Raw genomic sequence first — 17,986 nt, 5'->3', positions numbered from 1 at the left:
GGCCCAATCAGCAAAAGAAAGCTAAAGATCTTATAGGTTGGAAACATGCAGAAGAGGCCTTCATCCTGCAGTGGATAGTCAATGGCTAAAATGAGGATGGTAGTGATGATTTAAGGATTCACTACCTCCAAATTCATTAATGTGTCATATGAACCAGGTAAAATATTACATTCTTCTTGATTAATCTACCAAGCAGCCAACATGCCAGTTAGAGAAATAAAGACCAAAAATGAATAGAATCATCTTCCCTTCCTTTTTATCCAACAAATAGGAGAAAAATTTTACTTGAAGAAGAGGAAGTAGGAACATTTAATCACAATAAAAAAGTGACAGAAATGTATATCAAATATATACAAATGACATAAAATTAGATGATTTGTTTAACAGAACACAAAAATAAAATCAAAACTCTCTTTCAAAGAACGAAGAAATGAACAAGGATCAGATATCTATAACTTGAAAACTAATTAATAGAGAAGTTTTACTTGAAGAAGTGGAAATAGGTACATTTAATCATAATGAAAAAGTCAAAGGAATGTATATCAAATATATGCAAATGACAAAATTAAATGGGATGTTTAACAGAACACAAAAATAAAATCAAAACTATCTTGATAGGTTAGAAAAATGGGCTCAAAGTAACAACATGAAATTTAACAGAGTAAGACAAAAGTTCTCAATTTCAAAAACAAAAATAAAATGAACAGAAAAATCAAATAAATAGATGGACAATCTCTGCATACAATATTATTTATAAAAAATATATTGAATAAATACTTGTTTGAAAACTAAGTACAAATTAACAAAACAATGTAACTGCAAATATAGTAAATGTCATTAAGACTATATCAACAGAACCATTTCAAACTCACAAACTCATTCCCGTTTATTTTGCTTTGATGAGACCCCCATTTCAAGTAATATATTTAGTTTTGAACCCCCACACTAAAAAGAATTCAAAGAAACTCATAAAGTTTCAGAGATAATAGATAATGTTCTACAAAGAGAGACCAGAAGAGCTAAATTTGATTAACTATTATATGAGGAAAAACAACTGGGATAGAGTTATGACAGCATTCTTCAAAAAAGAGAAAAATAATCTTACAGAAGGTCAAGATCTGATCTGAGTACAGGATCCAGATTAATGGATTAAATTACATAAAGAAAGATTCCAACTGAATTTGTTTGTTTAAGTGTATTATGGCTTCAAACTTCAGAAGAATCTGGGTGGATTATAACATCCAATATACAATTAAAACTGTTAAAAATATGAAATTTAAACATGGCAGCCCAGATGAAAAATAATCATAACAATAAAAACATGATAGCTGCACTATAGACACACTAATCCCAGGTATGGGAACACAATTGGGTGTTAAGGGCCTTCCAGAACCATAGGAGTATAGATGTGTGGGAGAATGCTTTGGGAGGATGCTGTTCCAGAAAGCAGGACAGTGATAGAACCCAAATAGCAAGGCTTAATCGAAGGGATCTGGAGAACATCCACTCTATTGGAAGGTATTTTTGAAGTAAAAACAATTGGAGGTAGGTAGTCTCTCAAATAACCAGACCCTGTGCTTTATAGGTAACAATCAACATCTTATTAGAACAAGAAGAATATTAGGAAAATCTACTTATCAGTAAAAGCAGTTTGACCACAGAACAAACATTGCCTAGAGAGATAATAGGCTTCCCTTTGGTGGATGTGCTGGATGTGTTCAGAGCCAAACAATCAATTCAGTTGTTTCCTGCTCTGAGAAAGAAGCTGGATTTGACAATGTCCTAAGAAAACTCTTGCATATTTTTTATATTCCTGAACACATTTGAAACTATACTTTATCTATTATTTAGTATATGTGGCAAAGCAGAACTTTTTACTATTAATTATTAGAAAATGGAAGTTATATTTATTTTCAAAGAGACTTAACATTTGAAAGACCCTTCTAAATATTATCTTACTTCATCCTTATAATAGCTGTTGCATATTTCTGTCAAGGTCAATACTAACTAAAATGCTTTTATCTGCTGTCTTCCCCCTTTCACCTGCTGTGTAGTACTATATAGAGCAGTGATGGCGAACCTGTTGTGGTATGGCGAAAGCACACGCGCATGCCGGCACCCACAATGCAATGTGCCCCGTCCCCACTGCACATGTGTGTGCAATACCCCCACCCCACTCCCTTACCTGCACTGCACATGCGTGCGCCTCCCAGCTGATTTTCGGCCCATTTGAGGCCCTTTTCTCCCTCCCGGAGGCTTGAGGGAAGCCTCTGCAGCCTTGGGAGGCCAAAATATAGGCCTTCTAAAAATACCTGAAGTGCCCATTTTCAGCCTCCGGAGGACCTCTGGAGTCTAGGGGAGGCCATTTTTGCCCTCCCCAAGGCTTGAGGGAAGCCTCTGGAGCCTGACAACATTCTGGCACTTCCAATATTTCCAGAAGGCCCATTTTTCGGCCTCCCGAGGCTGCAGAGGCTTTCCTTTAGCCTCTGGGAGGGCAAAAATGGCCTTCCCCGAGCTCCAGAGGCCTAAAACGGGCACTTCCAGTATTTCTGGAATGCCCATTTTTCGGCCTCCCGAGGCTGCAGAGGCTTCCCTTGACCCTCTAGGAGGGTGAAAACAGCCTCCCCCGAACTCCAAAGGCCCTCCCCTCTGGAGGCTGAAAATGTGCACTTCCGGTATTTCCGGAAGGCCATTTTTTTGGCCTCATGAGGCTGCAGAGGCTTCCCTTGAGCTTCTGGGAAGGCAAAATCAGTCTCAAATGGGCCGAAAATCAGCTGGGAGGCACACACATGTGCAGTGCAGGTAAGTTTTACCAGAATTTACTGATATGTTAGTTACTCTAGAGACCACCCCTAGGAACTAGGACCATAAAAGGAAATTTGTAAATAAGGGCAGGGGGAGATAGAATTAAAGTAGTGGGAAATGTAATTGAGGCGGAAATAATGTATTCATTTTAGACACTTTTGATAGATTGTGACATCGTTATTACTATAGTAGTAATAGTAGTAACTGTGAGAGGGATCTTGGAGTCCTAGTGGACAACCATTTAAATATGAGCCAGCAGTGTGCAGCAGTTACCAAAAAAGCCAACACAGTTTTAGGCTACATAAACAGAGGGATAGATCATGTGAAGTGCAATAACCCTTTATAATGCCTTGGTAAGGCCACACTTGGAATACTGCATTCAGTTTTGGTCGCCACAATGTAAAAAAGATGTTGACCCTCTAGAAAGAGTGCAGAGAAGAGCAACAAAGATGATTAGGGGACTAGAGGCTAAAACATATGAAGAACGGTTGCAGGAACTGGGTATGTCTAGTCTAATGAAAAAAGGACTAGGGGAAACATGATAGGAGTGCTCCAATATCTCAGGGGCTGCCACAAAGAAGAGGGAGTCAAGCTATTCTCCAAAGCATCTGAAAGCAGAAGCAATGGGTGGAAACTAATCAACCTAGAACTAAGGAGAAATTTCCTGACAGTTAGAACAATTAATCAGTGGAACAATTTGCCTCCAGAGTTGTGAATGCTACAACACCTGAGATTTTTTAAAAGATGTTGGATAACCATTTGTCTGAAGTGGTGTAAGGTTTCCTGCCTAGTAGGGGGTTGGATTAGAAGACCTCCAAGATCCTTTCTAACTCTGTTATTCTAGTCTAGTCTAGTCTAGTCTACTAAGCCAATGAAAAAGAGGTGGGAGGTAAATTTGTAAAAGTACTACAAAATATAAGGCAAATGTATTGATGATTTAGGGTATGTCCACTGTATCTACCTGTGCATGGCCCACCCGCTTTGCAAAGTGAAGAATAAAATTACCATTGTTTTTTCTCTTGGAAGTTTTGGCTGGTGATTGTTTATTTCCAAATTAGACAACGAATCCCAAACCATTGAGTTTCCTTCCTCTCCTTCTGTCCTTTTTTCCCTCCCTCCGTCACTTCCTTTTTCTTTCTTTCTTTCTTCCTTTCTCACTATTTCCTCATATCCCTTCCCTCCCCCCTCTTTCCTACAATTCCTGCCACCTTCATCATTTAGTCGTGAGAAGCTTTTCAAGGAAAAAGTCAATAAGACAGCCTACAGGAAGTTGCACGTCCAAGGCCAGGAGATAAGTAAGTGGTTTGTAGTGACTGGGGAGAAAGCAGGGGGGATTGCAAAGGGTATATGAATGTACATGAGACATGTTACATGGGTCAGGAATGATATCCAGGGGAGTATGTGTAGGCAGTGTAGGTTGGGATATGTGGGGGTTACAAGAAGGTATGAAAGTTGCCGCATGAGTCAAGGACAATGTAGGGTGGTATAAGACAGAAAAGGTGCCTGCGGGTGCACAAGAGATGCCACATGAATCAGGGAAAGTATGCAGGGGACAGCATTAGTCAGGCAGACATGTGGGGGTATGCAAGAAGTAATGCATTAGTCAAAGAGGGTATGCCAGAAGAACAATACAGGGTAGGAAAAGTGTACAGGAAGCAGTGTGAAGGTTAAACAGGATATTTTCCTCTTGTTCCTCCCTCCCTTTCTCCCTTCCTCCCTTTCTCCCTTCCTCCCTCCCTCCCTTCTTTCCTTCCCTCCCTTCCCTGTTCTCTTCCCAGTAGGCAAGTAAGTGGGGGTGATCTCTCTGCACCTCTTCACTGAATTCTCCTCTCCTTGGGACTTTCATCACTGGACTTTCTGGAAGCTGCAAAAAAGAGCCTTGCTCTCATGGGTATCCTGGAGCCTCATAAAATTGTGCAAGAATGTTCATGTGATTTTTCAGTGCCTCAAAGGCTGCATGAGAGCAAGGACTTCTCTCACAATTTTCAGCAGGTCTAGAGGCCTGGTGTGTCAATAAAAAATTATGATGTGTCACCTGTGACATGCATGTCATAGGTTTGCTATCACTGTTTTAAGGGTTACACTTCAATTGTCTTCTATTTCTGAAAACTGAAAGACTGTTCAGACTGAGACAAATTTCTCCACTCTTTCTTATATTAGTATAGTATATACTAATTAGAATAGTATAAGAAAAACTACAATGTTCTGATGCAGTCTGCCTATTATTATTTATCTATTAAATATTTAGAAAATATTTGGGGTTGATATAAGACAGAAACATATGTGCACCCTGTTCTACTTGTTCAGTATTTTAAAAGAACACAGTTCCTTGGGCTTTTTAAAGTATTTCCAAAAATTTTCATTTTTAGCACAAACTGGGTTCAGTCAAAGTGTTTATTTTTTTTCCTGAACCTTCACATTTCTAATTCATTTATCAGAGGACAATTACAAGTTAAAAACACTGCATTTGTCCTGGAAACTTTGAGCAAAATGGATGTTAAACTTCAAACATACCAATCACTATGAATGTGGGACTAGTATTTATAGTATTGTAGGCTGCCTCTACCTTGGGGAATTTCTGCTTTTGCAATGTTGGTATCAATTATCAAAATTACTACAGAATAGTAGCTAAACATTACACAGTTTGTACTAAGGCTATTTTTGCGGCAGCATGTTGAATAAGAAAATTTCTTTGGTGTTTTGCAGAATATGTCAAGCAAGTGTTTAATGTAAAAATATTCCACTATATTAATAGAAGCATGGAAATAAGAAAAGGAAAGAACTGTTAAAAACTGTTTAGGTTTCTGCTTTTGTTTAAGCAAATAATGATTAAAATCCCATAGGTGATGATGCAACTCTCTTGAGATGTCTGAGATCAGATGATATTAAGAAACTAACAGGAACTATTAACATGTAATAATATGATTTTATATTAACAAACTTTTGCATATAGAATAGATTGCAAGTAACAACTGGGGAAGACTAAAAATTAATTTACTTAAAAAAATAAATTAAAAGGGCATGACAAGCTGAGTTTTGTCTTCTCCCGTATATAACAGTGCAATGTCCAAAAATCCCAGGACCCCCCTAATCCTGCAGTCCCTCAATTATTTAACAGTGAAAAAGTTCAAGAGATATAAAAAAATGAAGTTCAAATTATAAATGTTAAATGATATTAAAATTTGTTATCATCAACATAAAATGGGGATATTTTTAGCATTCAATGTATTTTTATCTACAAGGACAAACTATAATATTTCTAATTCACTAATCCAAGAAACACTGTTATCAATCTGATATGGCAAGATTTCATATATTTTAATGTCCAACATATTCATGTTATTTTATTTTTAAAGTAACATACAGTATTTTCAAATGTATGTAGTTATATAATTGACTGTACAAAACCATCAATAAACAGAATTAGAATGAGTATCGTAAGAGTTATAATTGCAAAGAAGTCAGTACTACCATTTTCTGTTTTTACACAGCACCTAGCACTGTTGTAAAGATTTCTAAAGATGTGGACGTTATTGTTTAGGGATAGTATACAGTATGTTTGTGGTATGTGGTATGTACAATAATGAGTTTCTATTGACAGAGTCAAATGTGCTCAGTATGGACCACGTCTGCCATAAACACAACAACCAAGAATGAATTATTTAATGCCATTGTCATACCAACTTCCAACTATGCTAGTGATCTATAGCTAAAGGTAATGAATCCAGCCTGGCTAAAGTTAAGCTCTTAAGAAATTTCAAAATCATGATTCTGAATGATAAATAAGCTGGAGGGATATAATAGACTGTGACATCTTGCTTAAATTTGTTTGGAGATCTACATCCCATATTGTTGTTTTAGGGCAGTTCTAGAATTGTCAAAACCTAATGAACACAAACTTTCCATAGAAAAGGCTAGTAAATTAAATTAGGCCTTTTTAAAGCCATGAGTACTTAAAATGAACTATACTAATGGGTCAAAAGTATAGGAAGTAAGACAAACATAAGCCAAATTGTTATAAAAAGAAACCATACTCTAGCATAGAATGAGACTATACCTGCCTCTATACATGAAAGCATTTTTTATATTTTGTAGAATCATCAGTATTGATCTTATAAGATTTTGAGTAGTTTCAAACTTTGCAGAAAAGTACATTTGAAGCTATGAAACCTGCCTTAGCCTGGAAAACCTTGCAAGCTGCAGGGATATACTATCTTCTAACTCTCATTCATATAATTTATAATTACAAGACAGAGTCTGAATAAAATCCTATGGTACTTCATTCAACACTTCCCTATACAGTAGAACCTCAGGTCACAAAAGCTTGTGACCATGACCAAATCAGGTGCCAACCCAAAAATCCACTAAAAGTTTCATTGTGGTCGTGAACACATCCACGGGGAGCGATCAAAAGCAGCCATTGCAATTTCCCATGCAGCACCTTATTTATTTATTTTTTTGTATGCACATGCGCAGTCAGTCTTGCTTCCGGTCACGATCAAATCGGATTGTGACCGAAGTCCTGGAACAGATTACTGGCGTGACCAGAGGTTCCACTGTAGTTTGATGTGGAAGTACTAACATACACTTGGTGAATCTGTTTATCCTTTCTAAAAATTCTATAGCAGCAATATGGCAACATCTAAGCTTTGAAGATGGCACCGGCAGTAGCGGCAGCGTGAGGAGCTCCGGCGGGCACGGGCAGCGCCAGGCGACAAGCCTGAAAATCTCTGTAGGTCCAGGCAGAGAGGTGGAAAGCCTAACGCCCGAGACTTGCCAGAAAGCCAGAAAAGAGCTCCATTCCTCAGTAAAAGCTCAATTGAAAACTACTCAGAGATTTCCAATTCCTCCCATCATTGACCAGCACGCCAGAAAAGAGCTCATTCCTTGGTAAGCGCTAAATTCAAAAGCGCTCTATTCAAAAGCGCTCAACGATCTGCGACTTGACCCATCCTTACTAGAAAGTAAGGCAGTGAGACAGTGAGATTCATCCCATCCTTGCATTCATTCAGTTCAATAGAGATTGTCTTAGAATATGCATAAGATTGTAATTCAGATGAGTATAAAGTACACAAATCACATTTTGATATATTATTAAGGAGTAAATGTGTGTTTTCAGACTCCAATATATAATTAAAATATGTGCAGCTTTGATTAAATATTACAAATATTGCTAATTATATATGCATAAATCACCAATTCAAGCTCAGAATCTAAATGTTAATGTCTTCTCCTTACCAACATTTTATCTTGAAAAATTATAAACATTTTTATGATTTTAAACCAATTAAGTGTACACTACAATTGTAATAGGAATTTAAACTACTATTTTAAACAATATACAAAATTCCATACTTCCTTAAGAAATTAAGGAAGATTCCTATATCAACTAAAAACTAAAAGGATGAGTTTACATAGACAATATAATTATCCAAATGGGAATTTGTCAAGGAAAGCCACATAACCATCAATGATGTTTTAAAGTATCCTGAGATTTAATTAGCACAAGTGTTTAAAAAAAAAAGGAAGGAAGAGAAAGAGAGTATGTCCTCTAGAAGAGCTTCCCCGTATGTTATGAAAAGGCTTATAACAGAAGTATGGCAGGCTGAGAAACTAGCCTATCTGTAGCATACATTAAAATAGGTTTAATCAAGGTACTGTATTATTTTTTATAATTATAATTATAATTGATTTTTTTCTCCCTATATTGATTTTAATATACACCTGTTATAACATGAAATTGGTGATTTAAGAGGTTTTAGGAAGTTTTATTTCTTTACTTATGTGTTAATAAATTAACTTTTGAACTATGTAGTGTTCCAGCTCATTAATTTAACCACAGAATTCAAAGATAACCATTAAAAGTTTAACCCAGTCTCATCTTCAAAATCTTGTTCTGAATTCCAAGTCAGATGTGAAAAAATGCAGTTTCAAAAGTTGTTTAAATAATAAAATTGTTTAAATAATAAAATTTATATAACTAGTACTGGAGAGAATTATTTGTATAAGAGCAAATGCACATGCACCTCTCTATCTACTTTCAAGATATATTGCATACCAATTACAAACAATTTAATAGGAAAATATCTCAGGCATAACTACGGTAATGGAAGGGTTTTGGTTTCTGGTTTTGTGGTTGGTTTTTACTTTCACTTTCTAGTAACTTTTGTGACTACCTAGACATTTCCCTGAAGTTTTCTTGGCAAGGTTTCCAGAAACAGTTTGCCACTGTCTCCTTCCTAGGGTTGATAGTAATATATCAGTTACAACAAAAGTAATATACACCATTCCTGAAAGCAATTCCTGAAAACGAAAGAATACTAGTTATGTTAATGTAACTTTTATGTCATTTTTTAATATGATATGAAAAGTACATGTTTGTATGTATAATGAATGTGAAATAACAGGAGACACTGCCGTACAACATATGCTGGAGGAGAAAAAATAAAGCAGAATGTATTCTAACTTGGAACATTCTGTGCCTTGTTCTCTATCAACTTTTTTTTCTAATTATGCATAAAAATTCAATATGTGATACATGGGATTTATTAACCTATACAACTCTAGCTCAGACAATTGCATTTAATTAATAGGACATAATTTGATTTATTGCTATACTTAGCGTTTATCAAAACAACATTTATCTTCAAAATGTTATTCTGATCTTAGAACCATTCAATACAATTTTCCTTAAATCAAAAAATCAATAATCAACAATTTAAAAAAACCATCATTACACCAATAAGTTAGTATCAAATATATGTTACGGAAAAATTATAAACAAATAGTTTAATCAAAGTTATTTAATATATACAAAGTATTTTTGTTTCAGTGTTCATGTACACATTCACCAGTCAAAGTCAAGAACTTCCCTAACTGTCATTAAGGCATACATTTTATACTGTATATAAACAATTACACCTCCACTTCCTTGACCTATACTTTGTTTTAATAAATAAGACCAGGAGTGCTAGGTCTTATACTTCAACACATTAAAAACATTAATTCTAAACTAAGGAAGTAATATCATGAACTTATGGCAAAAATATTAAGTAAAATATTTCTATGATATTTTTGCTCAAACCATTTTCAGCTTGTATTAACACCAGGTGAGGACCATTTAAAAAAGAGAGTGCCAAGCCAGCAAAGAGGAATTACCATATTTAAAACATACGATAATCTAAAAGTTCCAAATCCATGGGGGAACAATTAAGTCCAAAGATTCCAGAATTTGACAATGCTCCTACATTAGGGTTTTCAAGAATCTGCTTAAGAGTATTAAAATGTTATTAAGGCATGATCTATATTTATAGATAAACATAAGTTGAGCTGGAAGAAAGTGAGGAAACTGAAACATCTCTATAGTCTTGCTGTCATGCAATTAGCACTTTGTCTGTAATTATTATAAGGATATAAATTTATGTGTACAAAATAAAAAGAGCTTAATATACAAAATGTCCTCAATTTGTGCCATTATTATATTTGACTTCAGACATGAGTTTGTGATAACGGGCTTAAAAGGAATATCCTGGAGCCCATTTTTAACTTAGGACATCTAAATATATTCACCATACATGCTATGGCAGACTTTTCTTTTTCTGTCATGTTCCAATCTCATTCTCTCCTGAGTTTACTTTCAGAGGCTTCAATATCTGTGGTAGTCCTATAAGAGTATATACTCCTTTTGGTGATATTCCATGTACACTTTTTAAAAATTTGGCTAGGCTAACCAGTCAGGAACTTCCTTCTCCTAGCAACTGTACTGCTGTTTCCTTGTTCTATCGTATTAATTAACAGAGGTGTGCAATGCAGTACGTTTCCTGCAGCTGCCACATGATCCTGTTTTATGAGGTACTGTATCTTATTCACATACATTTTAAAGCACCTTCTCAAATCAAGTGCAAAGCATAACACAGTTCTATTAGACAATCTAGTATTCAAGTCTAGTATTCTGACAATTATTTACTTTATGATTAGTAGAATTGTATTTATATAATCTGGCCTTTTGAATTATCAAAATTTTAAAATTTGTTTTATATTTATTGCATGCTGCTCTGTAAAAATGTGACCTGTAAATGTACAAAAACCTAGTAACATGTGAGCAATATGACTTGTAAAACACCTTGGATATTTAGCATTTGATTAGCCACTTATCAGATTGACATTATCACTTATTTTATCTATATATTAACAATCTCTAAGATCTAAATTAACAAAAATATCTGAGCTAATTTATATTTACCAAAAATCTGGGCCCAAGGGCTCCAAATCATTACAAGTAATCCTCATTCAGCAACCACTGTACTCAGTCATTAAGCAAAGCAGTCAATAAGTGAAACCATGACTATGCTTATATTCTTCCTTCAGCTTCCCTTTGCTTTACAGCAGGGGTGTCAAACTCAAGTTTCACTGAGGGCCACCATGGTTTTGCTTGACCTCAGGAGTAGGGGGTGTGGGCAGGGGGCATGGCCAGCTGAACATCATTCATCAAAGCTCTGTTTTCAGCCATGACAACCTTCTGCAGCACTCTGTCAGCAAAAACAGAGCTCAGAGATGCTCCATTTTCACTCCCAAGCTCTGTTTCCACTGGTAGAAGCACCGCAGGCCAATCCTTCACTGTTTTGGGGGGGCACAGGCCAGATCTAAGTCCCCCGCAGGCCTTGAGCTTGACATTCCTGAGTTTGACACCACTGTTTTACAGACTTGTGTAGATCACAAATGCAAGAATTTGCCACAAAGTTACTTCTTTGTCAATATCATAACTATGAATGGTTGCTGCACAGCAGTCACTAAATCACTACTGTATTTAAAACTGATGCCCATCCATAATTACAATTGTTTTATTAGAAGCAATCAAATTGCCTTTAATTATTTCATTAATATTTCACCTAGAATTATAAGCTGTATATACAGTTCATTCAGGTTTCTTCTCTCTACATAATACAGTATTTGAACTACAGTTTCTGCAGTTGTTGCAGCTGCCGGACATTTCAACCTGATTTTAAACAATCATGAACTGATATTCTATCCATTATATTTGGACTGTGCTATTTCTAACTCTCTAGAAATTACAACTCTTCTGCAATTGCCAAATTGGCTAGGATTAATAAGAATCTATTTGACAAAACATGGACGGTCACATCTCTAACTTATAATATATTGATCTGTCTATTAAATTATTACTTTTATTATTGTTTAGATGGTGGGGTGACAGAGATGATTATTAAAACAACTCTAGGAGTTTTTATATAAAAGAAATTTTCACACAAGTAGTAAAATCCTTCATTATGTTTTACAAACAAACAATAAAAACTTTTTGTATAAAAGTTTGGAAACTCTGTGTTTGTCTTTCATGTTTATCCTTGCTATTTCATTTAAAGTAAATATAATATTCTGATTATATTTTCCCAGAATATCTATTACAAGACTTTGCATTTTTACCTGCAACTCAGCAATATCTGCTAGAACAAAAACTATATTACATGAAACACAGATAGTCCTAAACTTACAACTATAATTGGGACTGGAAAATTGTCATTAAACAATGTGGTCACTAAGTGAGCCATCATGTTACTCCATCTGATTTTACCACCTTTTTTGCCTATGCAGTTGTTAAGCAAGACATCACACAATCACAATTTGCAACCTTCTCTGTCAGCTTCCCCATTGACTTTGCTTGTTGGAAGCAAGTGAAGAAGATCACAAATAGAGATCATGTGACCCCCAGGACACTTGCAACCTTGTAAGTACATGCTTGTTGCCAAGTGAAAAAATTGCAGTCACATAACTGCAGGAACAATGCAATGGTCCTAAATGCAAGGTAGTAAGTAACTTTTTTCAATGTTGTCATATTGTAATTTCAGTCACCAACCAAATAGTCATAAATCAAGGACTACTTGTACTGATCACCTGCATATAATCTGCAATGAAATAATAAAATATCAACAATAAGTAATTAGGCAAACAGCTTAACATTTTTAAAAATGTGTTTATTCCATAAGTTTTTCCCACTGCAAGTGCGAATTTGGTTATACAAACCTTTAAAGTAGATATTTGAATTGAAAATTACTCAATTAAATCTCTGGATCTAATTAATGTTTCACATCAGATCAATGAATCATTAAATCAAATTGTATCTACAAATTTATCAACTTTGCAAATCAAAGTGAATTTACATCAATTCAATGATTTTTTTTTCCAGTTTAATGGAGAATTTTCTATAATACTATACATGAAAATTGATTTGTTAAAAAGTATTTAATGACAGTAAACCATTTGTTTTCTTTGATGGTCATTTTAACATTAATCAAAACACTACCTTTTATTTTAAGAAGAAACTGAATATTTCATTTTAAAGAGGCTATTGAATCTTATTCTTATGAACATATGCGTATATTCTATAGGAGTTTGTCACTTGTAATTTGTAATTTGTATTCTGTATTTCAGTTCTTGAGAGATATTTTCACAAAGAGCAATTTAAGATGAAGGTTTAAATGTACCATCTAAAATCCCATAATATAACTAAATCACATTATAATTATTCACTTTTTACATTACAATTTAAATGGCAGGAAATTCACATATTCTGACTCTCAGCCTTTTCCAAACAACAACCCTGTGAAGTGGGTTGGGCTAAGAGTGACTGGTCCAAGATTACCTAGCTAGTTATCATAGCTGAGGCAGGATTTGAATCACAATCTCCCAATTTCTAGCCTGGTGCCTTAACCATTAGAACAAATGGGCTTAAGAAACCTATAGAAATGGCTCTTTGTGTAGCTGGAGAAATACCAATATAGAGGGAAGCATATGTAGCTCAAAGTTGAACCATGGAGTCCTCTTTGAGCCTGTTATTTGCTTGCAGACAGTAACATCATCAGTGCTGGACCATTTCAAGTTTTCAATTAGAATTTTATATTTATTGAAACATGCTTTCAGCAAGTATTAAGCATAGTTTTAAAAAAGTTAATTCTTTCATAACTAGATCCTGCGCATATTTCAATAACCAATTCTAATGTAAAAACTATCATAGTAGTTTATCACCAAAATCTTTTTTTAAAAAACAAGTGGGACTGAATTCCTCATATGAATATGCAATAGCAGAAGATACCCCAACAAAATTAGTGACAGGTTTATGAATGGATAAAGTGTTATCTGACACATCAACAGGTTCATGGAGGTTTTTATGCTTCTGCAATGGCAAAACAATAAATAAGAATTTCAGAAAATGGATTAAACACTTTATCTCCAGGGCATGATCTGCTTAATGAATGAAAGCTGCTTTATTTTGATAACCTTATTCCACTGCTCTACTGAAATAAATAAGCAGTATCTTTACATAAATGCAACAAATGTAGCAACTTAAATAATGATGTTTATTTTAAAAGACACCTTTGAAAACTGAAAAGCAGATGTGAATGTTGAAGAACTGCCAATAGTTTATCTTAGAGTCACAAACCTCATAAAAGCCAACAGAGCTTTAATTTTCACTCATCCATAAACTATAAATGTTAAATATCCCATTTCTAACTGTGTTAACAGCACTGTCACTCTGTAAGACTAGATAACATTTACTAAAAATCAAGACAATATGAGATATCCAAGTGATTATTTCAGCTTCTGCTATAGTAATAAATTAGCACAGAATGTTTAAAACTTAGTCACAATAAGACCCCACAATTTTTGCAAGGTTATTCATTTTACCATCAAGATAGAATATTCTCATGTATTCAGCTATTTCATCCGTTTTGCTGCAACAAATTTTTCATTCAGAAGCACCAAATCATATATAATTGAAGGTCATTCTTATTTTCTCTCTGATGTTAGACAACTGAACTTCTGGTACAAATTAGAGGTGAATACTGCCATACACTTCTGCATTAACTCTTACACACCATGAACTGAATGAGGGTTCCATATAAAATGCTACCTCTCTATAGAGGGAACATTTTTGCATGATTTAGATATGAAAGTGATTTAAAAAAAACATCTATTCAAAATAATCAGATAATTCATTCCCAGTGCAATGAAATAATAGATCATCTCCTTAACACTCTGTAAAAGACACAGCCCTTTTCAACATGTCAAACCCAATAGCTAGCAAGATAATAGGGTTAAACATTCACACATCAACTAGACAGAAGAAATGCAATCTGTAGCTGCATGTTAATGTTGCACAATTAAAAGGGATTAGTATCAAATCCTCTTTATAATCCATTAAAACTGAGAATAAAATTAAATCTATTTTTATAAAATATTGTATCTGGAAAAGCAACAGATAGGCCGTGCAATCTTACAGGATAGAGCAATATCCCATACAGAACTGCAAGCAGGGCAACTCAAGTTCATTTATAGATGATACTGTTCTATGTGGATGTTGAAACCATAGGTTGGATGAGATCTGAAGGGAATTTAAGTATGAAAGTTGGGGAAGGGATTACAAGAATCAAACTTTATGGGGGCAAAGGAGGAGATCAATGCTAGAACAGCAGTATCTACTCATTCACTGTGAAAAAAAGCTGCTCACTTCTGGATGTAAGTGATTCAGCTGCCACAGGCCTGATCAAGTTGAAGAAGGAGGTTAAAAAAAAAACTTGTCAGAAAAGGCAGGAAGGAGAAGACCAGCAGGGCAAAAGGCAGAAGTGAGTTAAGGGCAAATCAGGCCTGTGAACCTAGAGAAGCTCTCTGTGGACCAGTGGAAGATGAAAGACTCCCTAGGTAAGCCTCCGAGTAGCTCAAGAAGACCTCCTAACTCCTCCCCCTCTTCTATGGGCTGGTGGAGGATTTGTCAAAATGAGGAAAGAAGGAGAGGAAAAGTAGGATAGAAGATGACGGAGCACTTAGAGAACAGAAGTGGAGTTAGGGAGTTCCAGAGCTCTTGCCCGGGCAAGGCAAGGAGAACCCGAAGGAAGACCTGCGTGGGACAGCGCTCTCTCTCCCTTCGATGGGGAAAGGGAGGCTGCCCATGCCCCTATTGGTGGGGTGGAGCCCCCTTACCAGGTTCAACACCGTCTCCACGATGTCCCGGTTGCTGACCTCCCCGACTTGAATGAGTCCGATCAACACGGCAAATTTCATGCGGATGTTGCGGATGGGCACGGACGGATTAATCATCCCGGCGGGCAGCACGACCGAGCCGGAGCCCGATGCCCTCAGCTCCCCCATCACGGCCGCAGAGGAGCTGCTGCCGCCGCCGCCGCCGCCACCTCCGGCCACCGCTGCTAGAGCAGGTGGTGGGGCTGAAGCTCCGCCGGTGCTGCTGGCCCCGACAGGGATGAGACCCGCCGGTTGCGGCTCCGGCCCCGACACGGGCTTGTCGCTCGCCATCTAGCCTCTGCTGCTGCTGCTGACCCTGCCTGCCGCCGCGCTCCTCCCTGAACGAGAAGCTGCGCTTCCACCGCAGCTGCAAGACCACGGGCAGGAGCAGCGCCGGCGGGGGCCGCTAAACCGGACCAAGCCGCCGTCGCCTCGCCGAAAGACCGTCCCAGGAGCCGCTCCCCCGCTCGACTCTATAATGAGATTATTATGGGCTCCGCTGCCCCGTTAGCCGGAGCAGCTTCTTGCCCGCTCCTCTCCAAGCAGAGGCGGGAAAAGCCTCCGCGGGATTACCAGCCGGCCGAGGGAGGAAACCGGCGAGGGCGACGGGGGGGGCAGAGAGCCGCTCCGCAGCCCCCGCTGTTGTTGTGGAGCCAGCACCGCCGCCGCTGCCGCCGCTCACTCCGCCATGTTGCCGCCCCCTGCCTGCGGTAGCTGCCAGGGCGCCTGCGCTGCGGAGCCCGCGGAGGAGTGGCCCGGCTCCCTCAGCAGCCCCTTTTACCCCTCCTTCTTCCGTCGTGTCCCGCACATTCGCCGGGAGAGAAAGTCGGGAAAGGGGCTCCTGAGCTCGTGGCGGCCGAGCTGCCGCCTGCCTTTTTCGCCCCCAGAAGCGGCGGCGGCGGCAGCGGCGGCGGCGGCTTCCCCAGGTCGCGATAGCGGCGAGCGGATGACATAACGGGTTTGGGTTTTCCTCCCTCGACCAGCGAGACCTCCTTCCACCTTTTACGGTTGCAGCGGCTGCGCGAGAAGACGACGGCGTGCTGGCAAAGAAAACCGGCGGGTCCGGCTTATTATGGCCCCACGCGACGACCGCGGCGGGAGAAGCAGGCGTCCACGGCCGGCAGCTGCCCACTCCGCTGCCGCCCGCCTGCCTGCCTGCCTGCCTGAGGAGAGCCCGATAACCGCGCGAGGGGATCCAGCGTTCTGCCAAGAGCCCACGTTTCTGGCCTGTGCGGGGGAGGGAGAATCAAAGTGGCGGAGAACTCCCCACATTTTGAATGATTTCACCACATTTGTACTGGTTGGTCTACTGCTGAAGGCAGTTGACACCCAGGGCCGTCACCTGCAATACAAAAGCCACGATGCGGTGGCGGAGAGACCGAGGGGGGAGAGAATACATAGGTTTCTAGAATGGCTCCCCGTGCAGGACGATTTGCCTAAACCACTTCTCATTTCTGCCGCCCGTATTAAAAATAACAAATTCATAGGTTTCCTAGCATGATTTTAACCAGGTTTTAACACCACCACCACTTCTCGAAGTTTGTGGATGGTGAGATAGAAATGATAGATCCATCCATTTGTGGCTTTGGACATAATGATGTCAGACTTCAAAAATTAGTATGAATCTCCTACCCAGATCTACTAACTATCGAACTCTAATTCCAGCATAAAAATAGGGAAATGGTATAAAAATGATTTCTAAGCATAGTCTATATTTCTAAATCTACCAAATCATAACAAACCTCCACAGTTTTTACTGGAAATATATACATTCATTGTTTTTATACGTTTGGGGTGACTACTTGGATATGAGGTATGGATCTTCATTATAATTCATGAAGTATATCTAATCTATCATTATGTTGTTTAAGTGGATACATAGACAATAAAGTAAAAAATGCTAACAAATTCAAAGAAATTCCCTTTCTGACTTTTATTCTGCTTATAAGTAGGAAAATCAGGTACCCAAATATATTTTGGCCCAGCTTAAAATATTAAAATCAATGCTTTGAATTGAGCCCAGAAAACTGTTGGCAACCAATACAAATCTGTCAGTAGAGACATGATGTAATCATGATTCCATACCGTGCATCAGATAGCAGCCTGCTGCATTTTGCATCAATTAACGCTTAAGGGTTCTCTTCACATT

General features: G+C 37.9%; 1 protein-coding gene across 1 annotated transcript in view; it reads right to left on the bottom strand.

Moving 5' to 3' along the window:
• NBEA (neurobeachin) overlaps nt 1–17,742 on the bottom strand; it is a 166,210-nt gene extending 148,468 nt beyond the window's left edge. The window contains exon 1 of the mRNA XM_087937881.1: nt 15,799–17,742. Within this exon, the coding sequence (XP_087794007.1) occupies nt 15,799–16,128 (330 nt within the window). The 5' untranslated portion in view covers nt 16,129–17,742. The remainder of the gene's footprint in view (nt 1–15,798) is intronic.
• Between the last annotated feature and the right edge of the window lie 244 nt (nt 17,743–17,986).

The sequence above is a fragment of the Pseudonaja textilis genome, chromosome 7 (assembly GCF_049901715.1).
Source record: "Pseudonaja textilis isolate UNSWEBS1 chromosome 7, rPseTex1.2, whole genome shotgun sequence".
NCBI classification, from domain to species: domain Eukaryota; kingdom Metazoa; phylum Chordata; class Lepidosauria; order Squamata; family Elapidae; genus Pseudonaja; species Pseudonaja textilis.
This window is presented reverse-complemented; position numbering and strand designations above follow the sequence as displayed.